The sequence below is a fragment of the Chiloscyllium punctatum genome, chromosome 10 (genome assembly GCF_047496795.1).
Source record: "Chiloscyllium punctatum isolate Juve2018m chromosome 10, sChiPun1.3, whole genome shotgun sequence".
NCBI lineage: Eukaryota > Metazoa > Chordata > Chondrichthyes > Orectolobiformes > Hemiscylliidae > Chiloscyllium > Chiloscyllium punctatum.
The window spans coordinates 65,937,524-65,965,368 of record NC_092748.1 but is presented as its reverse complement, the minus strand read 5'-3'; the positions used below and the strand labels follow the sequence as shown (position 1 = coordinate 65,965,368).

Genomic DNA, 27,845 nt, shown 5'->3' with positions numbered 1-27,845 from the left:
TGTCTTTCTTGACATTATAGGGTGCTATGTCATAAACTATACTCACACTAGCTGTTGACTGTGCAGAAATGCTTTGCATTCTCTACTTTCACCTCACCGTTCTTTTTATAGTATTTTGAAAAAGAACTGCTTACTGAATGACTGGCAAGTACCAGTTTCTATTTGGATTTCACTTCAGCCAAAGTCAAAAAATATAAATAGACATATCAACTTCCATCTAATCTGTTCTGCTCCATGATCTTAAGAATCCAAGCTTAGGCTTCGTGCTCACCTCCATCTATCTTGTATTACAGTTCAGTGCCTTAGTTCATCAATCACTCCAATTTTATGATTATTCCTTTTTAAGACCAACATATGTTTCAAGACAGGTAAGAGCTGCCCTGCAGACGAAGAGGATTGTCGAGATCAATGTCAAAAGTATCTCCTCGGCTAAGCAAGCTAATCTGAAAAGAAAGACGTGCCCATCTTTTTCATAGCACTTAATTTATTCCCATATTGCAAATGTCCCTTATTGGGTGAACTTCAGAAAAGAGAAAAGAAAACCACTGTCGAAGGTTTACACATGAGAAGTTTTCAGATTTTGACGGATCTGCGTGTTTTCAGCATTTTCTAATCTTAAATAGAGGAGTAAGTTCGAAAGATGTATTTCCCAAAATGAATTGGTGCGTGTCACTAATGCTCTCATACTGAGATGAAGCAGTTGCCAGCGACATTTGAAATTTGAAGATCTGCCAATTCTTGTGAAAAAATGCACGTAAATTATATTGCAATTTTACAAATATGGTACACAGTATTTTATTTCAGGCCATGTTTATTTGAAATAATCTGATTAATTTATTAATTATTTTTGTTTTTAGGGTTGCTAGTATCCAAAAAATGACTATTCTTTACTGGACAAAGAAATACCCTTCCAAGATAAAACCAGGTTGAGAACAAAAGACCATTTTAAAACCCATCCACATTAATTATCTTACATGGACAGTCATGGAGAGTTACATCTATAAGTAACATTTACATATAATTTACAATAATACTTGCTTCACAGTTCGTATGACATAGTTCCAATTACATTTCTTCATCAGTCCCTTTTTACTGATGTAGGCTGACATACCTACAGTACACCGTGGTAAACAATCATTTTCAGTGCCACCTCTATAGTAGCAGCACTTTGGAATTTAGTTGATACACTTGTGATGCTATTTGGGGTTTTATGCTAATATGAGGCTAAGTTAAATTCCCTACAGTGATGCATTCAAAGCTGGTGTCAATTTTTTGAGTCTCAGGAACACAAACACTTACGTAAGCAATTTTTCTGTTTGGTGTGACAAGTCATTTCTTGCAGTGTATGCTGTGGGTGGAGTGTTCGTTCCAGAATGAAATAACATGCAAGTAAAATCAAGAGTTGGGGCAGCAATGTAAAGTGTCAGAACTAAAGAGTGGTCACTGAGGGATGAGGACAAGATAAACTGAAGAGAAAGAGTAAGCCTGCTTCAATAAAGTAGTGGAAGAAGAATGTTTCCATGAAAAAGGGTAATAGTGCCTCTTCGAGGAGGTGGGGAGAGTTTTGTGAAAAGATCGTTCAGTGAAAGGGATAATATTACATAACAACATAATAGCTTAAAATGTGAAGCAGTTCAGACTTCTGCAAAACATATTTTCAATGTGTAAACAGCTGCTATTAACTTTTATAAATAGACATATTCAGTTATGAATTACTATATGCCCAGGTCTTAATTGTTCTGGAGGTATGAGTCAAGATTAGAGTGGTGCTGGAAAAGCACAGCAGGTCATGCAGCATCAGAGGAGCAGGAAAATCGACGTTTCGGTCAAAAGCCTGATCTCCAGCATCTGCAGTCCTCACTTTCGCACTGTCTCGGAGATATGTTCACTCTTCAAGTGAGGTGGAACTGGGCCCTCGAAGCCATCAAGTTTGAAAGGATCAGTAACCTGCAAGGGATGGTAAGTCATAGAGTCATAGTCATAGAGTTATACAGCACAGAAATAGACCCTATGGTCCAACTCATCCATGCCGATCAGATATCTTAAACTGATCTTGTCCCATTTACCATCATTTGACCTATATCCCTCTAAACCCATCCTATTCATGTATCCATTCAGATGTCTTTTAAATGTTGTTATTGCACCAACCTCCACCACTTCCTCTGGCAGTTCATTCCATATGAGTACCAACCTCTGCATGAAAAAGTTACCCCTCCAGCTCCTTTTAAATCTTTTCCCTCTCACCCTAAACCTTTAGGTTTGGACTCCTGTACCTTGGCAAAAAGACCTTGGCTATTCACCCTATCCATGTCCCTCATGATTTTATAAACCTCTATAATGTCACCCCTCAGCCTCTGAAACTACAGGGAAAATAGCCCCAGCCTATTCAGCTTCTTCCTATAGCTCAAATCCTCCAACCCCAGCAACAACCTTGCAAATCTTTTCTGAAACCTTTCAAGTTTAACAACATCTTTCCTGTAGGCAATTGTAAGGAGAATGGAATTCCACACAGTATTCCAAAAGTGGCCTAACCAATGTCCTGTACCACCACAACATGACACCCCAACTCCTATACTCATTGCACTGAGCAATAAAGGCAGTCATGCCAAATGACCTGTCTACCTGCAACTCCACTTCTAAAGAACTATGCACCTGCATGCCTTGGTCTCTTTGTTTGACAACATTCTCCAGGGCTCTATCATTAACTATATAAGTCCTGCCTTAGTTTGCCTTTCTAAAATGCAAAACCTTACATTTATCCAAATTAAACTCCATCTGCCTCTTCATGGCCCATTGGCCCATCTGATCAAAGTCCCATTGTACTCTGAGATAAATGTCTTCACTGTCCACTCTACCACCAATTTTGGTGTCATGTGCAAATTTACTAACCCACCTTTTTTATTCACATCCAAATCATTTATATAAATGGCAAACTATAGTGACCCATCACTGATCCTTGTTGCACACTACTCGTCATAGGCCTCCAGTCTGAAAAATAACCATTTACCACTACCCTCCATCTCGTACTGTCAAACCGATTTTATATTCAATTGGCTAGATCCACCTGGATTCCATGTGATCTAACCTGTTGAACGTCTTGCTAAAGTCCATACAGACAATGTCTCGCATTCTGCCTTCATCAATTTTCTATGTCACCTCTTCAAAAAACTCAATCAAGTTAGTGAGTAACTGAGAGGAGACTTCAAGATGGAAATGCTTTCCCATCAGCTTTGTAAAACTTAAATTAAGGTATAAATAGATCAGCTAGGTCATGACTTAATGTTTGTGATGTGGGATGAGAAAGACTGGTGATGAAATTCAGCAACATGGTGCTTGTCATTGCATCTACACCCTGTTGGAATGCCAGTAAGGCTGGTCTTCCAGTCTACCTCCATGGTGCCATCTGCAAACAGTTTCAGGAAAATGTAAGCCCACTGGATAATTTGAGTTTGTCACAACTGTTATTGTTATTAAACTTCATTTTGATATAGTCATATCACCTTCTTGGGGTAAGTAGACGTGCTGACCTCCAAACACCCTCCCTGCTGGTGTTGAGTATAGTCTCAGGGAACTGACATGCTATTCTTCACTGGTATTTTTGGGCCTCATCAACCTCCATTCCACCCTTTTGATGCTGAAATATTAAGCCCATTGCACGCTCAAAGAGCATTTTCTTTTATTCATTCAATGAATGTGGATGCCACTGGCTGGGCCAATATTTGTTGTCCTTGAGAAGATGGAGTTGCTTCGTGAATTGCCACAATTCATTTGATGTAGACGCTGATGTAACAACATAGTTAGGGAGGGAGTTCCAGGACTTTTCCCCAGTGACAGTGAGGATGGTGAGTGTCTACAAAAGGTATTTGAACCTGTAGGTGTTCCAAACTATATGCTATCCTTGTTCTTCCCAACAGTAGTGGTCATGGACTTGGCTATGAAAGGAGCCATCCATTATAGATTCATCAGAAGATAGTGGAATTGGAACACTGAGATTAAATTTGATACCAAAAACAGATTCAAGGATCATTATCGCAATAAGCACACACCTTTTATTCTTTGTTGTCATGAATTCTGTGTCATCCAGTGCTGAACTTTTGTTGATTGATTGAATTCCTGAGTAGGGGGCCAATATTATGCACCTCTTAAAGAGGAGATACAATGTGACTGGAGTAGATCCTGGGAGTTGTGACTGAAGGGAATCTTACCTGAGAAAGACTGTGTCATAGCAAAGAGGAGAAAAGGCTTTTGAACGTTGCACTTGCCTTTTTGGAAGAAAAGATGGCAAAAGGGTGACACATCTTGAATCTGCAGAGGAGAACGAAGCCAACCAGACATATCATCAATAGACAATGGAGAGTGAAGAATGAGGACACCACACTGGAGGTTTGGGGGTGACACCCTAGATTGATTGAACCCATTACTAACAGCCATTCTCCCCTCCTCCACATCTAGCAGTTTGTCATGTTCTGCATGGCCTCCATTCATTCTTCAAGTTTCATGGGGTATGCATACTAATATTATTAATAAATTGCAAATAGATGTTTGATTTTTTCATGGTCACCAATAGATTCTTAATCTCAGATTTTTAAAAAATTAATTCAAATTCCACCATCTGCCATTGGTGGAATTTTAACTGAGGTTGAGTCGGAGACTAAAGTATCATTTTATAGAATGATCAAATGAATAACTGAATCATACAACATGGTGAATTTGGATAATTTACAAAAGATAAAAGCATTGTTCACAGCTTTTTGTTGGTTTTGTGTAACTACTTACATGGAGCACATTTTCTGCTGTGGTCCCTCAATGCTCCCTTTGTGCAATGTTCAATGTGAAGGGGTACCAGTTCTTCAGCGAGTGAGTGGTAATAGTCATACTAAGATAACTTATATGATTTATTTCATATTATTTTCCAGAGTCAATAGTCAACGTTCTCGGTGCCACTCCCATGCAATCTCAATCTCCCTGATTCCAGCACCCAATTTGTCTATTCTGTTGTGGGAAAAAATAGACTCAGGGTAATGAAGAATAAATCTGGAATTGTTGCTTGATAGATATGATTCTGTATGACTGTATCACACCATTACTGTGTGAGAATATTCTGTTAAAAGGGCATTTGCCTCCAGATGCTAATAAGTACCTTAATGGAACATTCAATGTTGAGTGCATCACCTTAGGTATTAAAAAAGAAAGAAGTGGATGGCATAGCTGTTATGTCTTGTGCGGGTGGGGAGGTGTCATGAGTGAGTGAGTAGGCAGCAAGGTTATTGGTGTTGCTAGTTGGGTGTGTGTCAGTGAGTGAGGGAAGATAATAGATAGGCTCTGGGCTAGTAGGAGAATCAAGGGTTATGGGGAAACTGTTGAAAAATGGACATGAAGAAGGTCAGATTAGCTATTGAATAGTAGGGCTTGAGGACAACAGGTCGACTTCTGTACCTATTTTTTATGGTCTTATGTTGTAACCATTAGTGTGAGTGATAGAGCATGAGCCTGAGTTATAATCATCGAAAGTGAAGGCATTCTTATATCCACTCTTCATCCACACATTACACTTTCATCCACCACACACTCCCTTCTGATTTGCAAACTACACATGCTATAAAAATATACTTTTTAATCGCGCCCTACTCAAAACGCAATCTTACCTTTGTAATTTTTTCCATCCTGGTATGCAGGAGATTCAATGTGGAAAGGCGGTAGAACAACAGCAAGAAGGCAGCTCTGTAACTTAACTTCATTCCCATAGTCACCTCAGATACTGATGTTGCATATATTTTACAGAATAAAATAGAGGTGAGATCAGAATCTGTTATAGCCATAAAGAAGGGAGCTAAGATAGCATCATTGTCAATTCACTGGAGGGCATGATCATACACAATCTGAACTGCAAAGGACTTAGCTGATGATTTCAAATAAGGCAAAGCATGCATACTGTATGTCTGTGCAAGGGCTGTGCACCAGTGTTATCAGCCAGGTTGTCAACAAATTGTCTTTGTCATGAGTAATTACCCTCTTCATTGCTCTGAGGCCCTAACTATAGCTGGAAATTCAGGCTGAAATTTTGTCTGATCTATTCTGGAAGCACTAATGTAGCCATATTTACCAAAATACAAGTGGCAATTTTGTGGAAGGAGGTATCTGACTTTGAACCAGAGCACTTGTTTAACTTCTTAGTACATGGCTGCAAGTGAGGAATCAATATGTCGATATCAGAAGGCTTGTGATTTCCTTATTTATGCATCAAATTTTTGTGAAATCCGTTAAGACAGTACAACCTGTTCCATCCTTTCATGTTTGCAACTGCCTCTTCTCATTATGCCCAACTTTCATGACAATCTGTTTGCAAACATGGAGATGGCAGTTGACAAATAGGAATTGTGTGCTCATGTATGGAGGCTAAGATGACTTAATATTAATGATTTAGCTGAATGATCTGGTCATGTATCTAAGTTTGCTGGTGATACATAGGTAGAAATGCAAAGTTTGAATAGAGTACCAACAGACTGCAAAGAGGTGTGGACAAGTTAAGTGAGTGGGCAACAATGTAGCAGTTGGAGATGTGTGAATTCATTCACTTTGTTAATAAGAAGAGAAAAACAGAATATTTTTCATGGTGGTCCTTATTACAAGTATAACAATGGCATGTCATGCTACCATTGGGCAAGACTTTGGTGAGACTGTATTAGGGGTAGTTTTTCTGAGTTTGCTCTCCTTATTAAGGGAAGACACACTTGTATTGGAGGCAGGACAGTGAAAGTTAAGTGGATTGGTCTCTCAGATGAGAGAGTGTTGTTGGATACGAGAGGCTTAGTTAATTGGGTCTAAATTATCTGGAGTTTAGAAGAATGTGATCACATTAACACATACACAAGATCCTGAGGGGATTAATACAGTCGATGCGAGTTGGTTCCTTCCAATGGCCGGGAAAGCTAAAACACAGGTGCACAGTTTGAGGAGAAATTTCTTCATTCAAACAGTTGTGAATCTTTGGGATCCTTTAATAAATTTAATACTGGTTTACAGACTTTTGGGATCCCAGGAAATCGAAGGATTTAGGCAGTGGGCAAAAAGGTGGAGTTGAAGTTTAATGTTCAGCATGATTGTACGGAATGGTAGAGCAGGCGTAACGAGCTTTATGGTCTACCCCGGTCCTCTTTCCTGACTTTGTGTAACTGTTAAAGGGTTTCTCAATGAACTGTTATGGTTATAAAGGCCTATTATACCACAGAGACATCTACAAAATAAAATGCATATTGTGCTGGGACAATGATCACGGAAGTTGTCTTTGTTACAAAAATTCTTTCTCCTTCAATTACATCCGTTAACTCGTTCTCAAACAAAGTTTGTCCTAAGCATTTAAGTACAGATTGTACTAGATCTATCTGTCTCACCTAAGTTTTTACTTTAATTGAACTCTATGAAGGGAGATAGAATGGCTGTTCAGATAATTGTCTTTGGAAAAATGCTAGTTAAAGTCAAATTGTCGAATCTAGAGAGGTTAAAAAAACCCATAAATTTAACTGGAATATTTGAATATTTTCCTCCAATTCCCCTGAAGATAAATGTGAGTTCGTGCGCATTAGAATGGAGTTAGCATTTGGAAGAAATGTTCTAAATTCCAAATTTCCTGTCGACTGTGGGCATTTGGTAGTTTTGGAAAGAGAGGAGGGAACAATGAATTTGTCCTCATGCGTATAAAAGATTCAAATTGTTACTTACAACCTATCTACTGTAAATTAAATATAAATACAGTTATTCTGCGAAAGTGACACGGCCCATAAAAATTCAACAATAGAAGGTATGACACACGTGGGTCCACTTCAAGTTTGTTGTTTGGCTGGAACTCCTGCAAAGAACTTGCAGGGCAGGAACTGCGGCACAACTTATAATATCTCTGAAATGAAAAATTACGAGTTTTACATGTTCTATTTGAAACTTTGCAGCTGCCCGAATTATTTAATCTGTCCATCTACTTCTAATTTGGGACAATGCTTGTCTGATAATATTCGCTATTATCCTGATGCATCATCACACACGCAGTAGAGCTTGTGTTTCCATTGTACTGTGACTTGCGAGGATCCCCTTTCCGTGTGTATGGAGTTTTTTTCTAAATCCGCTGCATGCCGTCAATGGAAAAAGCCATCAGTCAGGCGCTGGGCTGTAATTGAAACAAATGTATCTATTTATAGAATGACGCAGGCAGTGAGCGCGCGGTGGCCGCGTCACGGAGCATGTCTCCATTGACGCTAGTGTGACGTGGTTGTGCAGTTTGTTAGGAGTGCGAGTGGAGGAGCGGCTGCTCACAATGGAGCCTTTATCCCGGAGAGTTCCAGTCGGAATAGGCACGCGGTCGGTGGAGTCAGCTGTTAGTTCAGTCCCGGGCCCGAGCCACTCCACTACCGCAGCTCCTCAAATTGCTTCTAATTCCCCGCTCTGGGTGAGTAGAGCTGCCGCGATTCATTGTTTTATTGTGAGTGGTGTGATTGAAACCCAAGATTGGTGATTTTTGCTGAATGTTCTTTATTAGACTTTTTTTAAAGAAAGGAGTCTGGTTTGGCAAGATGCGAAAAACGATGCGAACTTTACTGAAATTGTGTATTTTCAGTGTTAATATTTCCACGGAATGGATAATATATTTAAATTTCACCCGGTCGCATGCTACTTGGTTCTTCACTGGGAGTATGTTTATCGCTTAGTGTATTTTCTCAATGCTTTTTGGAAAAAGAAATATTTTTAATGTGTATTCTGCAGTAAGATAAGTTTGGAATATAATGTAGCATCACATGCACCGTTCCTATCTGCTGTTTCTAGTGCTGAATTTCAATCGGGAGTTTTCTCAAAAATAACGCCCATTGCATAATTAAGTGCATGCCTCAAAAACATTAATTATATATTATTGTAATAATTAGTTATGTCAATTATGTAATAGTTAACTGAGTAATAGCAGATTTCGATTAGGCATAACAGGATGCACATGGGATACAGATGTTGCTTAATAAATGGTTAAGCATGGATGGGCATGTAAACATATGGAAAGCAACATGTTGCCATATGGTCCATTTAGCCTCTAACCTTCAGTAGAATCAATCATATACAATGTGTGAAATGACAGTGGTATCTCAATGGCAAAGATTAATTTTATGCTGTAGAATATGTGGTGGTACTAGCAAGAGAATTATATTTGCTTCATATTTTGGGTCTTTGTACTGCAATAAGTTACAGTATTGTATAGCTAAATGCTTTCAATATGTGTTGTTTAGAATGAGCAGAGTGGTTTTAACCTATTGTAATGTGGTGAAGGCAAATTAGGTTATATTAGGCTTTAGAATACAGAATGAAAAATTGCAATAAATGTTTAAATGAAATCCAACAAATGGACAAAATCTCTGATAGGGGCAACTTTGTCATATTTAGAGATAATAAATATATAAACTGCTGCATTAAATAGGGAAAGGGGGAAGCTTTGGTATTCTACTGTGAAATTTAGGAATTGGAACAAAGTATAAGCATAAAAACATTTAAATGCAATATTTACACTTTTTATTTTCTACAGATCCAGCCAATGATGACTCATCTATTGACGATAGAGGTTTGGTTTAAATTAAGTAAGTGCTATAAATATGAACTGTTGGTGTTTTAGGTAGGCATGATTCATTTGCTGCTGTAAATCTACACTGTTAATGAGTACTGTGTTTGTGTAAACCATATGTTTTATTTTCCTGCTGCTGTTGCATCTCTGGTGTGTGTTGTTTTTTAATGACATCTATGTCACTCGCCAAGCTAGATGCATCAATAAATTGGATGAAAGTGACTTTTCTCAAAATGTTAACATATTGAAATTGCTTATTTTGTGTTGAAACTAGTTAGATAAATAATATGACCTAAATAATCTTCAGCACGGTAAACTTATTGCAAGCTAGTAGTTTGATGAGAGCAGCATTTGGTGAAAGCAGGAAAGTGAAACTCAAAGAATTTTGAAATAGAGCCAGCAAAGACGTGAAAGACCAAATGGCCTTCCGTGTGGTATGATATTGAAATTCAAAGAATAGTGATGTATGATTTCCCATTAAATCTTACACTAACAATCTTTCATGCTTGGTATTTTTGTCATTTGTGACATTGTTGGAAAATAAATTGTTCTTTTTTTAAGATCTTTTTTCAGTAGTGATTGGTTCTACTGACTATATCCAAAGAACATGCATGTATGCTTTCTTTTGGCATTATCCTTTCTTTGTTATCGGTTTTCTCTGTGACTCTGTTTTGGACAGTGTTAAATACTGTGTCTCAGGCCAGTTGTTATAATGTGTGTAGGTTTTTGTTGAGCTGGAGCTATTACACAGGTGCATGGTACTATTATTAGATGTTAGCTGAGTCATCTTGAGCACTTTTTTTTGTAGACAATATTTAATTTGTCATTAAATTTATTCTATTTCCAAGAATATTAAGAAGAAATTGAATTCCTACTGACATAATGTTTTTGAAGGTTTAAAAGAAGATGTGATGTTTGGAGCAGAGTAAACATCATGTGCTGTACCTAATCAGAAAATGGCTGATACATAAGCCAAGTAACCACATGTAATGTCTCGATACCAGTATCAATGTCCTTTACCTGAACATTTAAATTTTGCCTTCGGATTTAACATTCTGTTCAATGTTTAGTGTGTAAAGTTATAGTTTAATTACAATTTAATTTTGGACATGATCAGATTAACTATACACTATTTGTTTGCAGTAGATATTTCATGTCGTCTTGATGTTTTGTTTTAAAAAAAGCTACGTTATGCATAGAATTTCATTTGCTGGTTTTAATTATCTCTTGGAGTAAAATCTAAAACAGTTCCAGAAACTCTAGTAATTTGCAGGTTCTGATACAATAGTTTGCATTCATGTTGAGGTTTTTGAATAAAACACCAAGTTATTTCACAGGAGCATTACCAGACAAAGTTTAATACCAGGCCATATGAGGCAATACCTTTTTAGAGGTAACTTTTAAAGATTTATAATATTATGATTTTTAGCACTGACCTAAAGTAAGCATTGAAGTCGATTGGTGGTTGATACTATTTTTCTGATCCTGTTCTTGATTTCTTAACCTAACACACACGTTGTAGGCATTTTTTTTTTCAAGCTCAATACGTAAACTGGGTAGTGCAGTTGTCTTAATTATAGATGGTATCATATTCAAGCATTTTTTTTTTCCCACCTAAAGCTTATTCATGTGCAGTTTCCAACCGCTAGCTCGGGGTAATAATTAAAAGCCAGAACTCATTAACTGAATCTGCACAAATGAGTTTTGTAGCTCTAACATAGCATATGAATAATTGTATGATAGCAGAGAATTCCAGTATTGCTACAAAAAGGAAATTCATTTTGTCAGAGTTTTTCATTTTGCACTCATCAGGACAATTTCCTGACAAATACCAATGAAATGGAAAACAAATATTTGTGCTGTGACAGAAGAAATTGCTGATTGGTTGTCATGTGTGTTCTGTTTAGTAAAAGTGTTGCCATAGAGAATGCACCGGTTAGCTGAGTGGTAGTTAACTGCCAGCTTTATTTAAATTTTCAATTCAGTAGATTGACTCTTATGAAGGCATTGTCCTGAGAAATAAATCAGTTAATTTGACTGCTAGTGACTGAGTGCAAAATAAGAAGCTTCAATAAATGTATTTTTCCAGCAATATGATATATAAAAATATGTTACTACTCAAAATTTCAAGGTTATTGCCTCTTATTTTAACTCCAATGTTAAACTTATAATGAATATTTTTAAAACCTAGCAGTAACATTAACACTTTTTTTTTTCTTACAGTGAAGATGCCTCTTTCATTAACCCTGAAGATTGCTGTGCTTAATGCAGTGGATCCATTACAGATAAGTAGAAAGTGATGCTAGGGACTTCATTTGTATCTCTATCTCTAATATTAGATACTTGATTTCATTTAAAAGAAACCTTTAGATTAAACAGCCTGTTGAATTTTGAATTTTCTTCGCAAATTTCTAAATGTAGATATACAGAGTAAGGGTATGTTAAGATTACAAAAGTCAATACTAAACTCGTAAAATCTGCATTAACACTGCATCAAAATATTGTATGATTACCATTAAAACTATATTGTTTCACAGGCAAAATTCAGAAATTCTTCCTTCATTCATAGAACCTCTTCAGCGTGGAAGCAGACCATTTGGCTCACCGAGTCACCCTGATCCTCTGAAGAACAGCCTACTCTGACCCAAACCCCTTACCCAGTCCCTGTAACCCTGCATTTCCCACGGCTAACCCACCCAGCATGTAGACTGTTAGACACTGGGCAATTTAGATGGCTAATCCACCTAATCTGCACATTTTTGGATTCTAGGGAGAAACCCACGCAGACACAAGGAGAATGTGCAAACTCCACACAGACAGTCGCTCCAAGGGTGGAATCAAATGTGAGTCCCTGGTGCAGTGAGGCAGCAGTGCTAACTACTGAGCCACTGTGAATTGTGATAATTCCTTTTTAGCACAAGGTGTATTTAAGATGTACCAAAAAAGAGAGACTTATCACTGGATTTCTCAAAGTGCTTTGCAGCTAGTGAAATATTTCTTGTGTGATGTAAGAAATGGATGAGCGTTTGGTTTAGCTAACAACAGTCCTGTTTGATCAGTGAGAAAGTACTAATTCATGATCAATTCTGCAAAGAAAAGATCCATCTTGTATCCAATTATGCATATTTGTTTTGTGCTGAGTTTTCTTCACATTGATATATCATGTTTCAGCGAAGCAAGGGTAGGTTACATTGATGGGATCACAATGTGGTCTAAGCAAACTGATCTTTAAAATTTGTTTTGGTTTCTTCTTTGTCAGCAAGTCCTTGGCTTCTGCTGTTTGTCATTATACTCTTGCTTCATGACACAGGCAAAAATTATCCTTTTTTTTTGGAGTAAACTTCCATCCTAAAAACCCTACATTGGGAGGTGCAACACAGCTTCCATATTGTGAAGGAAGATTGTAGTCTGTACTTCAAAAGCATGCATTATCCTAGAGGTCTTTTATCTAATTATACAAGCCTTTCTTTTACTAACATGATAACATGTATGTTCACGTTCTTTAATAAAATTGTGCAAGAAAACCTGTTAAACATGAATTCTATTGCAATCCACCACCTCTTACAAAGTTGTAATCTGAAACAGTAAACGTTTTGAGATATCTAGTATTACTGAAAAGGACAGATTACATTCAACATATTGCAAATGACTTCAAAACAAGGGGCAATATAATCTTTTATTTCCTGTCTTCACCAGCAATCACATTTTTGCTAATTTGGCAATTCTATTCTTGGACCACACTGAAATGTTAATGTATAAATACATTTCAAATCCAGTCCAAATTTAGTTTCTGCAGCTATATCTGAAGTTAAAAAATTTGTCATAACTGATTAAATTTCAGATGTTTTAAAAACTTTTCTTCACAATACATTTGGGTTACGTTGCAGTGCTTGTAATTATAAAACTAGATTAGTAGAGACTTATTTCAGTAATCTTACTGATGCACATGCAGCTGTTTGTTTAATTCTCAATCCTGAACATTTAATCACTAGCTGTTTTCTTCTTGTTTTTTGATGCATTGAGTGTATAATACTGAAACCCTAGATTATTAAAAAAAAATTTAGGCAGGCACATAATTTCTAGAATTTTAAAACGTTCCCAAGATCAGCATTAATGCTGATGTGAAGTTGAGTAATATTAATGCTTTTACTCCTATAAGATCACAGCTGTAAACATCTCTGCTTCTATTATTAAGTTCTATTAGTTCATGCTTTGCTGTTCAAGGGTACTTCAATACTAATTGCCTTCCTGTCTGTCCATAGCCCTGTGTTTCTTCATTTAAATTTGACTTAATGCTTATATAATTTTTAAGTTTTTACTAACTTAGGCAACAGAATGTTCTACTTTATAGGGGATCTAAAAACAAGTTGTAAAATCTTTTAATAAAAATCTTAAACTTTGGTTTTAAACTAAATTGAACAGCCCAAATAGATATCCAACAAAATTAAAACTGGGAAATATTGGAGAAATTCAGCAGGTCTGGTAGCATCTGTGGAGAAGACATACTATTCAGAAAAAGACTCTTTAGACTTGAAACATTAACTGTTGCTTCTTTCTCCACAGATACTCCCCAACCTAGAGTTTCTGTAGTGTTTTCCTTTTATTTTGGATTTCCAGCAAGTGCAATATTTTGCTTTTATTCAACATCCAATACAAGTTGATTTTCTTTTAAAAATAAGTCTGAAGGAAATGTGTGAAATATTTTATATAACCATATTTACTTTAATTTTAAACTGTTTTCAGGGATTTTGTAATTATATAGATCATTGTGTGTGTGTGTGTGTGTGTGTGTGTGTGTTAGTGTTATGATTGGACAGTTTTACGGCAGTGTTGAACTCACGACTTAAAAAAAAAACTTAACAGATCAGTTAGCACCTGACTGAGAAGCAGAAGGAATGTTGCAGGTGAAAATTTGCACTGAATGAAGGCCCCATCTTAAAATGTTGACTTGGCTTTTTTTCCACTTTCAGGTATTTTACTAATTTCCTTTTTTATTCAAAAAATGAAAAACTAATGTGGATAGTATTGAACAAACCCAAGATTTGAAAGAAGACCAAATAAATTGGGAAGTGCTGATTTTAACATGTATGGTGCTGTAGACAGAGCAGGAGAGGAAAGTTATATTGATCACTAATGAGGAAAAAACAGACTTATGAAACAAATCAGTTGAAGGCCAAATGTATGAAATTGATCAATGGCACTATATTTATACACTTTAAATGTCCCAGCACATTTCACAGAAGCATTATAAATAAAAAATATGAAGCACATTTTAAAAAAAATGTATTCACTCGATTTGATCATCACTGTGTGGACCAGCATTTATTAGCCATTCTTTTGAATTGACTAAGAGATGCTGACATAGCCAGTGACAGCCATATCCTGTGAACAAATAAATATGAAAATGCCCTGGTATCTTTTGTTTTGTCACGCTCCTCTGAAGTATCTTTTATACATTAAAGACTGTATCACATTAAAGGCTGTATATGGAAATGATAGGGCAGATTACCAAACATTTGGTCAGAGGTGTCTTTAAGAAGCATCTCAAAAGCAAAAAGTGGACATATTTAGGGAGGGAATTCTGGAGTTGAAGCTGAGGCAACTTAAGGGATGACCACTATTGGTGGAACAACATAAAATCAGAGATATTTAAGGCCAGACTTTGAAGATCACTGATGTTTTGTATGGTTTTAGGTCTGGATGAGATTCCAGACACCACGAGGGACAATCATGGAAGAATTTGAAAACAAGGATTAGAACTTTTAAAATTCAGGCATTGCTTAAATGAAATCCAGCATTGATCAGCAAGCTCTCCAAGTAATCAGCCTGACCCACTATGATTTCCGGCATGTTTTGGTTTCAGCCTATGGATAAAAGGTTAAAAATACATGGTGCAATTTGAGATAAAGGTAGGAGAGTTTAAGTGATTACCAGTTCATAAGAGGACTGAACATGGGAAGCTGGTCAGGAGTCTAGCCGAGGTAACTCAGGCAAGGACAAAAAATTTCAGCTTCTCAATGTGCTGAAGTGAGATGGGATTAAGTGGAAGTCGGTGGTATTATTGAAGGCTTGGGTATTCCTCGTGGGTTCAGATACAATAGAGGTAGTTGGCAAGTAGAGGAATCGTGTATTTTGATGTCTGAATCTAATCAATATTTAATAGTTCTGCTCAGTGCTAGAAAAGATCGCAATGTCTGTCTTGGATATGTAACATCTGATCAAAGTTTGAATATTTTTGGCTTGTTAAGAGTCGTGCAGGAATGGGATGAGGGTAGAAAATAATATCTGACATGAAAATTAATCTAAATGTAGCCAATCTAACAACATTGAAGTGACAGTTCCACAAACTCATGATTGTGAAACCACCAATTTTGAAAAAGCTGAAGGAATATTATGGATACAACCTTCTAAGGTACAAGTGGATCATTGTAGAGTTAAAATTGCTAAAGGCATGGGTATACTGTTTCACTCTGTTCGACAAAGAAACAAGGTTTTTAGTCAGCTGTTGACTCACATGGATGTAATGAGGAAGTCATTCAACCACTGCACTGAGTGAACATTTTGGTATGGAGGGATGAGACTGTGTGTAAATGACCTTTTTTTAACACATTTCCTTCACTTTCTGTTTAGATTTCATGGTTCACCATTTTTGATTTTTGTGACTTGATCTGAGAGTCTGTGTTTTAACTAGACCTGGTTGATTTTGGAAAGGATTTAGGGATAAGGGGAATGCTTTTGGATTGTGCACTGAATGTAGTCCATTGTTATATTTTTAAAGTGTCTTTATTCATGCAGTGCCTGTGCCAATTCAGTAACTTTTTTTTTGCTGGACAGGGTGATTATGTTTTCTGATGAGCAGGTGGGACTTGAACCCAGACACCTCTGGTTCAGGGCAGGGACACGGCTACTGCACTCGAGGGCCCACAGAAGGACCCTCAACTAACTGAAGTATTAGTTTCAGCTGACAAATTAGATGTCACATTTTGTAATTAATTTCAAGGCACAAGAATTGTTGCCCTTTTATTTTCCTCAAATACTGTCCAGCTTTTGTTGACTATGTGAGTAGTTTGCCAAATAAGTATGCTTGAATATACTTTGTTTCAATTTTCTATTAATAGTTTTGGAAATGATTTTTACATCAGTTAGAAATTACTAAGAACAATTTGCAGACAAGCTCATGTATAGTACTATCCATTGGGGTTAGTTTATACGGACATTATTATAGGCACTCTTAGTACCATTTAATTTGTTTTCCCATTTTAAAATTTTCAACACTACCTAAACGTTTTCTATGTTAATCACAAACCATAAACAGTCTAAAATAGTCATGTGCATGTGATTCTTTCAATAATTAGTTTATTTTTATCACCAGCATCAGAAATTTGATTATTACCTATGCTGCTGCTGCTGCTGCTAAAAGGATTTGTTTTGTATCACGGAATTAGGAAATAAAATATCCTTGCGTAATTAAATACTAAAGAAAAATAAATGAAAATAACTTTTGCGAGAAGCAAATGAAGACTGGAGTGACAAGGTTCCAAGCAAGTTGCTTTTGATTGACTCTTAGAGTAATTTTACAATTCAGCTGTACTATTTATTTAACAATAAATGTCTTGTTCATTTTTACCGTGTCATGTGTCTCTACTTTTCTCTTTACTTCACCCCTAACAAGCCCTTTACATGCAAAAAAAAATTCCAATTCTAAAGAAACAAGAATAGAAATTGTAAAATATCTTTCAGTTTTGGTCTTTTCTATTGGGCCTGATTTGGAGCAATAGGGTATTAGGTAATTAATGTTTCTACTGCAGATATTTTCTGGAATGATTACAGAATAATTTTAAATCAATTCTACTGCCATCTATCTAGCTAATAACAAACCTCAATACATATTGGCAGCTTATACTTTAGCCAGCTACTCTGTAATGGTGAGCATAAGCTAAATCTGCTGCTGTGCTATTTGGTTTTATATGTAAACTTATTTGAAAAGTATGTATTGTTTTGATGGAATATAATTGAGGGCGACTGCCTCTTTCTGGTTGAAACATGTAACTGCAACAGTTCCGGTTATTTGAAAACTGTTTCCAGCCAAATGAAGAACCTGCAAAGCCGTCAACCACTGGAAATATACCACCTGCCAAGTACATTTCCATTTAGGAACGTAATGGGCGCTTTTGCTTAAATTGTTTTCCTTTTCTTACTTTGAACTGGGGCTTGGGGGTGGAACTCTATTAGAACATAAAAACACTCCAGGGAGGAGAGGAATCAATCTTACTCTCCCTCAACAATTGTTACCTCACATACAGAAGGTGAAGAATAGACTAGTAAATACGGACAGGATAGTGATTAAAGGCGAATCGGTCGGGACACAGTACGACTTGCTTGATTGAGAGTTTGACAAAAGTGGAGTATTGTAAGTACACAAGAAAAAGTCAGCATAAACTAGACAAATAGCATATCCCTGCAAATATATATATATATATATATACGCACAAAACAAACTTGACCCTATTTTAAAAATCCCTCCGCCGAAGTACTAGCTCTAAAAATATCCACAATGTCTTAATTTGGTGTTCTCGAGTTTCCGACGGGGTTTAAAATAGCCGGAATGAGCCCTGCCCCTGTGTGCATCACTTGCAGACTGACAGCGCTTTGCCAGACCTGCTATTTTTGGCCGAGCCGCCTCTCTGCGTCAATGGCAGCGTTCCTGCGTCACGCGGCACTCTGCCGGGCTCGGCGCACAGCCGCTCACATTTTCCTTTCGTTCATTAAATTGTTTCGCCCACGATTCACTGACGCTGCTCTGCAACAGGCCGGATTAATGAGCTCCCTCTGTCCTCTCCTCGCCTTACATCATTAAAGGTAGTCACCAGACTTTTCCCAGAGCAGCCCGTCCTCTCCACTGTATTTCCACCGGAGTATGTATAACATACATGCAATTTTTTGACTTTTATATTTAGTTCTGCAGCAGACTGGCGATTTTAGATATACAATTTCGCAATTTTCAGTGCAGATTTTTTTTTAAAAAATGCGCATTTTACGTATAAAACTGAAACTTGTCCCGCGCATCCAGGAATCCGAGATTATTATACATCCTGATTTTTAAAATTCCACTAACAGGACACTTCCCCTGTCTCTAAAAATAAAGTGATCCTCAAAATACGTGTGTATTAATCGATTAAATGTCAATTGATTAAAGAAAACACGGGAATTTTATTTCAATGCTAGCTATTACACTCACCAATTTCCTTTGCGGGCTCTACCGAATTACTAGAATTGACAGAACAAGTCTTTAATAATGGAATGAATATAGTGGAAATAAAAAAAAACGCAGTTTACCGTGATAAAATACATCCAAAATAAGTGATCAATAAGATCGATAAGCTTTAAGCGGCGAATATTCCAACTACGTGTTGTTTTGGAAATGCTGAAAGAGGAGGTGAAGAGGTTGCTTCAAGTCATGCCCCAACTACCTTAAAAATCCGGAGTGTTAACGTCACCTCGGAAATTTACCAAAGTGAGACTTAGCCAACCGTGTGGTGCGGGCCCAGCCCTCGGGCGCTCATTGGGTTTGGCTACGCTGACGCTAGCTGACGCTCGGAGACTTGGTTACACGCTGCCGGTGGAAGAGAGGAGCTCACATAAACAAAGGCACATTGGAGAGTAGGGCCAGTCCGAGTCTGATCGCCTGCTCAGAGTGCGGAGAACAGCAACCTGTACCTCTGCTGCCGCTACTTAAACCAAACACTGCTACACTTCAAAGTTCATTCTATTTTGAAGTGAGTTTCTACTCACCCTGTGATCTGCAGTATTTAAATGAGAAGTGGAAGTAAACATTTAACAAGTAGGTATTGAATTATTCGAGTAGTCTCACGATGCGTGTTTATGTGAATATGTCCCGATATTGTTCACCGCTGTTGTTCCGGTTGTCATCGCTTAGTTTATCGAGGATATTGTGAACTAGCTGGAGAAGTAGCTAATTCTAGAACTATGGCAACATCTATCGACTTGGAGCTTTTACTGTTCCGACCCTTCCCAGTGCTGTCATTAAGAATGTGAAAGACACATCCCGATAATAATTTAAAATAATGATTGAGTGTCTGCTCTTCCTGTTGGAAGTTGTAGACAATGTGCATGTTGATCCGCGTGGGTTTGTTTTTACCTGTACGTTCCACCTGGTGCTCTACCATAGTTGTTTGGACGGGATCAGCGATAGCGGAATCTCATTCACACGTGCAATTCTTGCGACCAGCAACATGATATACTTAAAAAAAAAGCTACCTCGTCCACCTAGGCGAAGCCCACATTGCAATGTGTACACATCGGTTTGCAGTCCAGAAGATTTACAGGCCGATAGGAGACAGTTTACAGAAAATTAGAAGCGTGCAGTTAGTTATGAAGAACATATTCGCTTTACCTTAGCGGGTATTGTTGATAATTACTCTAAAATCTGCTTGATCTTTTGGAATTATGACAGCTCGCAAATTATCAAGTCGAGCTGCGCGGATATGTTAAGTTCATGTATACACAATTATGATTGTCATTTCAAAAAGTTTTTTTTTACTTTTTAACACTAGATAGTTGTTTGCGCAATACATATCTAACATATATTTCATGTTGCTACAAAGTTATTGTTAAGCCAATGGTTATTACTTTTACTATTTGGTTCAGTCTCTTCTTGGGAATCATAGCATAAAACTACCAAAATGGTTTAGCGAAGGAGCTTTAAATGAATTTTCTTTCGGGAACGTTCACCTATCAGCATATTTCAAAGATTACGTATCTACCTCGTCTCTGACTGTATTCCTCCTATACGTGCAGGACATTAATTTAATTTGCATTAATACTGGACATCTCCCCTTTTCTGTGTCTATCTGGCTGTTTTGTCTATTCATTCATCTATCTGCTTTGTTCGTGAGTATTCTCAATACGGCTATTTGGCGTATAATAATAGACAGAATATTCCACACATTCTATTCCAAAGCTGTAAGTTAACAGTTTGAGCACTTCGTAATGCTAATGCCGCACACTTTCTATAATATTATTTCGAAGCAAACTTCTTTTAGAAGTGCATTTTCTGTCTTGCGCGTTTGTCACAGTCCTTCTGGGCTGGTATATTGGTTTGTTCAGGAAATGTAATCCAGTATACACAGACGGCGAGAATGTTATTAATGTTATCCAATTATAATTAAACTACATTGACAATTCACAAATGTATTTAAGCAAAGGTCCAGAGGATGATAAATGACACAAAGCAAAAAATTAGGGCTAGAAGTTGAGGTCGCAGAAACCTACTGTATTAAAGGGTACATCAATGAGTAATTAAATAAACTTTTGAAATGAAGAGTCGCAAAGAAAATGTTACTTGAAACAGGTAAAATGATACGCTATGTGTCCCATGAAAGTCGCTGGAATACAATTATTGATATTCCATTACAACTAAGAGTTGTCGTGAGAGTCAATGATTATTTGTTTCTATCTGTTTTCAGAAAAGCTTTCATTGTACTGTTATCAGAATTGCGTTTAAGAAAAAGATCCCGAATTCTACTCTTCGGGAATTCAAATCACAACAGTGTCTACTTTCCAATTCTTTCACAACCACTTTGTTGAAGGTACGTTAGGTTAAATACGCTGTTATTGGACGTTATTTTATTAAATTATTCTAATTTAATTGTATTGCTATTTTTCTTCAGTCAATTCGGAAGATTATTTCCCACGTGTTTCATAAATCTTTTGTTTTAAAAGCATAGTTTCAAATTTGATGGGAATCTGTACATTACAAATATTGTGTTCACTTCGAATACTTAGATAACAAAAGGAAATTTGGGCTGAATATTGGAATGAATCATTTTAAAGTGACAAATAACAATGTTACAAAGAAGAATCACAATGTGTGAATGTGTTAAATCGTCTTTAGCTCATATCTTTGACGCATGCCTTGAAAAGTATATCAAAGAGGTTAAACGAAGTGATTTTGAGGCATTTAGTTCAGATTCCTACAGTGCTGCTGGTATGTGTGAAGCAAAATGATATAGTAGTGGTCGTATGCATTTAAATGGTATGAGTACATGTTCAGAACTTTCATTTACAGCCATGCCCTGTGTTCAAGCTCAGTATGGGTCATCGCCACAAGGAGCCAGTCCTGCCTCTCAGAGCTACAGCTACCACAGTGGGGAATACAGCTCTGACTTCTTAACGCCAGAGTTCGTCAAATTCAGCATGGATCTCACCAACACTGAAATCACAGCAACTACATCCCTTCCAAGCTTCAGCACCTTCATGGAGAATTATAGCTCCAATTACGACGTGAAACCCCCTTGCTTGTACCAGATGCCATTGTCCAACCAGCATTCCGCCATCAAGGTTGAAGACATCCAGATGCACGGCTATCATCAACAGAATCACCTGCAGCATCCACCAGAGGAGATGATGCATTCTGGTTCCATGTATTACAAGCCATCTCCACCCCCTACCCCAACAACTCCAGGTTTTCAAGTCCAGCACAGCCCATTGTGGGACGACCCCAGTTCTCTTCACAGCTTTTCCCAAAACTATGTAGCCACCACTCATATGATAGATCAGCGAAAAGCCCCTGTCTCAAGACTATCCCTTTTCTCCTTCAAGCAGTCGCCCCCCAGTACCCCAGTATCCAGCTGTCAAATGAGATTTGATAATCCTCTACATATCTCCATGAATCCTGAGACGGGAGGTGGTCATCACGTAGTGGACAGTCAGAACTTCGCTGTTCCAAATCCTATCAGAAAACAGGCATCCGTCGGATTCCCTGGTCTCCAGATTGGTCATGGGTCTCAACTGATGGACAACCAGGTACCATCACCTCCATCTCGAAACTCTCCATCAAACGAAGGCCTTTGTGCAGTTTGCGGGGATAACGCTGCCTGCCAGCACTATGGGGTCCGCACATGCGAGGGCTGCAAAGGATTTTTCAAGGTGATTGTTTAATTTTAAAATTTGAGTTAAGTTTCCAGCGTCTTTAATCATTAACAATGCTCTGAAGGATTTCATTTTATCAGCCAGGTTAAAAAAAAGGTGCGGTACACAGTATCAGTTATTACAAAGACGTCCACTTAACTTGTATTTCGGGTTAAAGCAGAGATTTTACAATGAGAAGTAATGCAATTTCTGGCTACAGCAACTGGAAGCGTTCGTATGTTTGCCTGAAATATAGATAGGAGAGAGAACCTAGCTAGCGTATGTCACAAAGTCAGACGACTCCTTGAGATTTAAATTGGTAACAACATTAAGCCGTGTCTAAGTTAACCAAGTGGAACAGAATTCCCTATGGTAAAATTAAAGTGATCTCTTTATTTCACCACCGTGATTGAATAATCTTATCATTTTAAATCGAGGGGTCTCGGAGGGATGTAAATAATATGAATGCCCACGAATTTGTATTTACTCAGTGTCTGCTTCTTCTGTTGCTCGCATATCAAATAACAGCGAGAAGCTGGGAAAGAGGCATACGGTTAGAGTTACTCTGAACCCTGTAAATAGCCATCTATTTCATGTGGTGCAAAAAGCTTCAGCTTAAAAATCGCTGGCTTATTTTAAAATCTGTACGTGTTTATATCTCAGACAAGAAGTAAATATTTTTGGTAATTTTACTGACCAACGTTTTCGCATTGTGCTTTTTCCAGCGTACGGTGCAGAAAAACGCTAAGTACGTCTGTTTGGCGAACAAGAACTGTCCAGTTGATAAACGCCGCCGGAACAGGTGCCAGTATTGTCGCTTTCAGAAGTGCCTTGTTGTTGGCATGGTGAAGGAAGGTAAGTTTTGATGCGATTTGTGCCTTTGCACTAACTCGTACTCAAAAATAAAACAATTGTAGATACCTTTAAAAAAATTAATAACCCAGGAAACACAACTTTGAAGTTTAACAATCATTTATTTTCCAGTTGTTCGTACAGATAGCCTGAAGGGTCGCAGGGGACGTCTCCCATCCAAGCCCAAGAGCCCCCAGGAGCCGTCTCCCCCTTCCCCTCCAGTCAGCCTCATCACAGCCTTGGTCAGAGCGCATGTCGACTCCAACCCTGCCATGTCGAACCTTGATTATTCCAGGGTGAGTGCCACAATCGCTTTTCCACCAGATTTCTGGTTCCTACCTGTCTCAACAATTCAACATTTCACCACTGCCAGGTTTATCATTTAGTTAGACAAATTTGCCCACATTTAAAGCTGTAGGACAGACAGACTAAAGCAAACATCTGATTTCTGAACTGCGGCTAAACAGCGAACATTATGCCAGCGTCATGGTTTTTTCCCTGAAGTTATTGTAGTTTAACCATGTGGAATTGAGAGCCGCTTTTCATTAAATTTGTTGCAACTGGCTAGGGTAGTTTGCGAGATTTTAAAAGAAGCCTTAAAAAGTAAACACCAGGGATTATCGTGTTTTAATTGGCCAACACAAGGTAGGATTGTGACCATAATTACCAGGCCTGCTCTTGTGCAAAAGGGGGTGTCATTTCACTCGTTATGTAGCCTAACAGGACTTTATTGATTTTCTTTCTTCCTGAAAATCTAGTTCCAGTCCAATCCCGAGTACCAGCTGAGCGGCGGAGATACAGAACACATCCAGCAGTTTTATGACCTTCTGACAGGATCTATGGAAATCATCCGCGGCTGGGCAGAAAAGATCCCGGGCTATGCTGACCTTCCAAAAGAGGACCAGGAGCTGCTCTTTGAATCGGCTTTTCTGGAGCTGTTCGTCCTGAGGCTGGCCTACCGGTACATTACATTTTTTTTCAGTGCGCCCAGCTTTATTGTTCTTCTCGAATTAAGTCCTGTTTATTATTGAGATGCAATTAATGGTGTTATTATTGTTAATTCCAGGTCTAACCCAGTGGACGGCAAGCTAATATTTTGCAATGGGGTGGTACTGCACAGGCTGCAGTGCGTCCGTGGCTTTGGCGAGTGGATAGATTCAATCATTGAATTCTCCTCCAATCTCCACAGTATGAACATTGAGATTTCAGCCTTCTCCTGTATTGCTGCACTAGCCATGATAACAGGTCAGCGCGTTAATTTTAACTAATTCTCCTTAAATCGCCAACCCCCCCCCCCCCCCCTTTAGCTCTCCGTCGCATTGCCCAACTCCAATCTGGTAACATTCGCATTTGTGTTTCTTATTTATCTTGCTGCAGAGCGACACGGGCTGAAGGAACCCAAGAAAGTGGAAGAACTTCAAAGTAAAATTGTAAACTGTCTCAAAGACCACGTGACTTTCAACGGCGGAAACTTAAATCGTCCAAACTACTTATCCAAACTTTTGGGGAAATTGCCTGAGCTCCGCACCCTGTGCACACAAGGTCTTCAGCGCATCTTCTACCTAAAACTGGAAGACCTGGTCCCACCCCCAACAATAATTGATAAGCTCTTCCTAGACACACTACCCTTTTGAAAGCAAACCTAAGCACTTGAACTGAAAAGAAACCTAATAATAAAGGATGTTAAAATTGCTACAGAAATCGAGCAGACAGTTCTGCAGTGAAACGGAACTTCAGTGCCAAACACATTTGCAAAAAGCCTGAGAACTTTTTGCGCTTGTTAGAACTTTGTATTAACAGTCGTTTACTGACCAGGATTCACAGCAAATAAACTGCAAAACGTGGTATATACAGTTTTTAATTCTCTATTTTGTTTTTTTTATTGACGAGTTGAAGCTTCCCCAAATGGGGATACGTGCATTCCTGTCAAGCTGTGTTCAACTTTTGATAGAACTCATATTGGAAGTGTATACAGTGGAATCTAAACTCCGTATTCGGCAAAGCTTGTGCTCTAAGCAGACCTAATGCCGTATTATATATAACAAAGAATTGGCTTATATATATACAGCAATGATAAGATGATGTGATGCGTTCATAACACCAGTGAAAGCTGCAAATACTTGTAAATTAACAAATTAAGTTTTGCTCTGGTTATTTTTCTGGTTGATTTGAAATGTACGAGTGGAGAAAAAAATGGAGATCTTCTAGTGGTTAGTGCATTATAAAGGCCAAGCATGTGAATGCTGTTGCGGGACTAATCTTCATATTTGTATGTTGGAAATATTATAGGCACTTGGTATCTTCTCGATGGATTATGTCTACAGTATGAAAACCTAAGAAATAGTATTCCAGACACTATGTAGTCTGTTAGATTTTTTTTAAAGACGGATGTAGTATTTGATATCTTGTTAGCAGATGTACAATTCTAGCATTTGGCTACAAGTATAAACCGACTGGCATCTTACAAGGATACATTGTGTTTGTAAATACCGTTCAGCATTCATTGTTTGTAAGTGTTGTATGTATTGTCGATGTTGATAAAAATTTATATCTTTATTATTTTTGTCGTCTAACATGAATTTGCATGCTACTGCTTTCGACGGTTTTCAGAGTGCTTTTAGAGATAACCTCCTGCAACTTACTGAGCACTTTGTCTTACTTTCCAAACGTCTGCAAAAAGGTGACAGTTGTCATTTCATGTTTCAGTGGGATTTTTAAAAGAAAGTATTTACATACATGTAGGTTTTACTTTGTATATTAAAATATATATATGTATGCGGTGCGTATACATTTTGACCTACAATCACTGCCTTTTCTATTGTGTATCTTACATTTAGAAATGCTTAAAAGTATGTTTTCTGAGAATTCTTTCTTTGAGAAAGAAACATTTAATGTTTACACAAATAAAAAAAGATGTCTTCAGATTGTTGTTTCTTAGATTCATCTGTATTCAATCCAAATTTCCATTACATTTGCATATAAAGTCATGTACCATTTCCATTCTAATCATCCATAACAATTCATTTTATGCAAACACCTATTCGTCATAGTCATTCTATTTACTGTGACGCTTCGGAAGAGCAAAATAGTAAATGGCGTTTGTATGAGATTGATCATTTCCCTAGTAGTTTCTTTTGACTAACTTTAGACAAATCTTTATTATGGCATGCAGATGTGTTTTTCACTAAACGGCGCGATTTTTTTTAAAAAAAGGAACTCTACTGATTTAAAAGTATTTATCCAATATCCGCGATAGGTACATGCCCTGCTCTATGGCTGATTTGCATTTTTTTTCTTATTTCATCAGAAATGTCCCATCAGTTTAAGCACATTTCCTAATGAGAAATGCAATTAACGTTTCCAACATCCTATCTGGATAGCATTTGGTTATCGGTTATTCATGTATTCTGTCTTGGGATTCAAATAAATTAAAGGAAATAGCTACCAAGAGAATTTCTCGATTTCATGAATGTCACAAGATTAGCTTCTCTGTCTCCAGATAAGCAATTCAGATTGGTCGCGCAGAGAAACGATATGAGTTGTTCTTCGCGCACTGACTGCTTCGGTGGCCGTGCATGCACAAAGCGCTTTTTTTTAAATGATTACCTTGACGCAGTTATGTTATTCGAAGGTGTGCGCAGTTGGAACCCGCTGTTTCCGCTAATCGACTATTCAATTCCCCAAAGCTATCAATTAAACAATCCACAGTTAGCGATTATGAATATTTCCGATGTTGTTAGTGGCTGAAATCCGGTACGAATTGATATTCGGAATGAAGAAAGTTTCTCACAGCAACACAGAAACTGTCAGGGACTGATAGTCCAGCATTCCTCGAAAAAAATCGCAGTCAGGTGTAGGCAGCTGGAATATCACGACTGAAACAGCGCGTTACTCACAATTAGCGAATTCTCTTTAATATTTAGAGTTAGGAGCCCCAATTCCTAATGTTTGACATAACTGGCAGTCTATTGATTAGAACTTGCCAAGGGCTTTTCTTAACGCTAATCCCGAGTTGTTTTAAAGCATACAGCGCCTGCTTTATTTAGGTTTCTGCTCGTCTCAAATTTCTGCACCTGAATAGAGTGACTTTTCGGAAAGTTTTTTTTAGCCTGACTTACTTATGGTAGAGTCACTTTTACCTTCAAAACTTGGGGCAGAAGAACTAAAAATAATCTAATTTGCACTATATTTTTCCAGAGGGTGTTTTACTTATTGATGTCAATCACCCAGTTTCATATTCAAAGAATGTTTCCAAATTTTCGGGAAGAATGTTTAGAGATTGCGGCTCTTAAATGGTTTGAGAAGCAAGGGTCCTTTCGGTGCGCCTTTGTCGATGTTCTATGGGATTCTTCCACCTCTCACCAATTCTGAACAGTGCTGCATTTCTTTCACAGCACAATATTTATCAACAATTCTTGTATTCATTCTGTGGTTAACAAACATGTGAATCGCCTCCACTGTACACAGTGTCTTC

The 27,845-nt window shown here is 37.7% G+C and overlaps 1 protein-coding gene and 1 long non-coding RNA gene across 7 annotated transcripts; one reads left to right on the top strand and one right to left on the bottom strand.

Annotated features, from left to right (window-relative positions):
* Positions 1-868: 868 nt before the first annotated feature.
* LOC140482240 (uncharacterized) lies at positions 869-19,043 on the bottom strand. Its single transcript, XR_011961694.1, has 3 exons — positions 18,926-19,043; positions 5,646-5,758; positions 869-1,947 (listed from the first exon to the last, which is right to left on the bottom strand). It is a non-coding gene; the product is annotated as an uncharacterized lncRNA (long non-coding RNA).
* On the top strand, positions 8,215-26,250 carry nr4a2a (nuclear receptor subfamily 4, group A, member 2a). Of its 6 annotated transcripts, none has more exons than XM_072579370.1 (11): positions 8,226-8,437; positions 9,554-9,605; positions 11,813-12,432; positions 14,453-14,559; positions 21,076-21,198; positions 21,696-22,537; positions 23,245-23,374; positions 23,504-23,667; positions 24,130-24,332; positions 24,438-24,616; positions 24,749-26,250. In XM_072579370.1, the coding sequence occupies exons 6-11, from the start codon at positions 21,806-21,808 to the stop codon at positions 25,003-25,005; spliced, it is 1,665 nt and encodes a 554-aa protein (XP_072435471.1). In that variant the 5' UTR covers positions 8,226-8,437; positions 9,554-9,605; positions 11,813-12,432; positions 14,453-14,559; positions 21,076-21,198; positions 21,696-21,805; the 3' UTR covers positions 25,006-26,250. The 6 variants fall into 6 exon arrangements, with proteins under 6 accessions (XP_072435468.1, XP_072435472.1, XP_072435469.1 ...); XM_072579366.1 differs by having other exon boundaries at positions 8,227-8,437; positions 21,678-22,537; XM_072579367.1 differs by having other exon boundaries at positions 8,215-8,437; positions 11,813-14,559; positions 21,678-22,537.
* Positions 26,251-27,845: the final 1,595 nt, after the last annotated feature.

Excerpts from the sequence above, each read along its gene's own strand:
- nr4a2a (XM_072579367.1), top strand. The coding sequence starts at position 21,680 with ATGCCCTGTGTTCAAGCTCAGTATGGGTCATCGCCACAAGGAGCCAGT. Across the intron at positions 23,375-23,503 it reads TGTTGGCATGGTGAAGGAAG|TTGTTCGTACAGATAGCCTG; the intron begins GTAAGTTTTGAT and ends TTTATTTTCCAG. Across the intron at positions 23,668-24,129 it reads CGAACCTTGATTATTCCAGG|TTCCAGTCCAATCCCGAGTA; the intron begins GTGAGTGCCACA and ends CTGAAAATCTAG.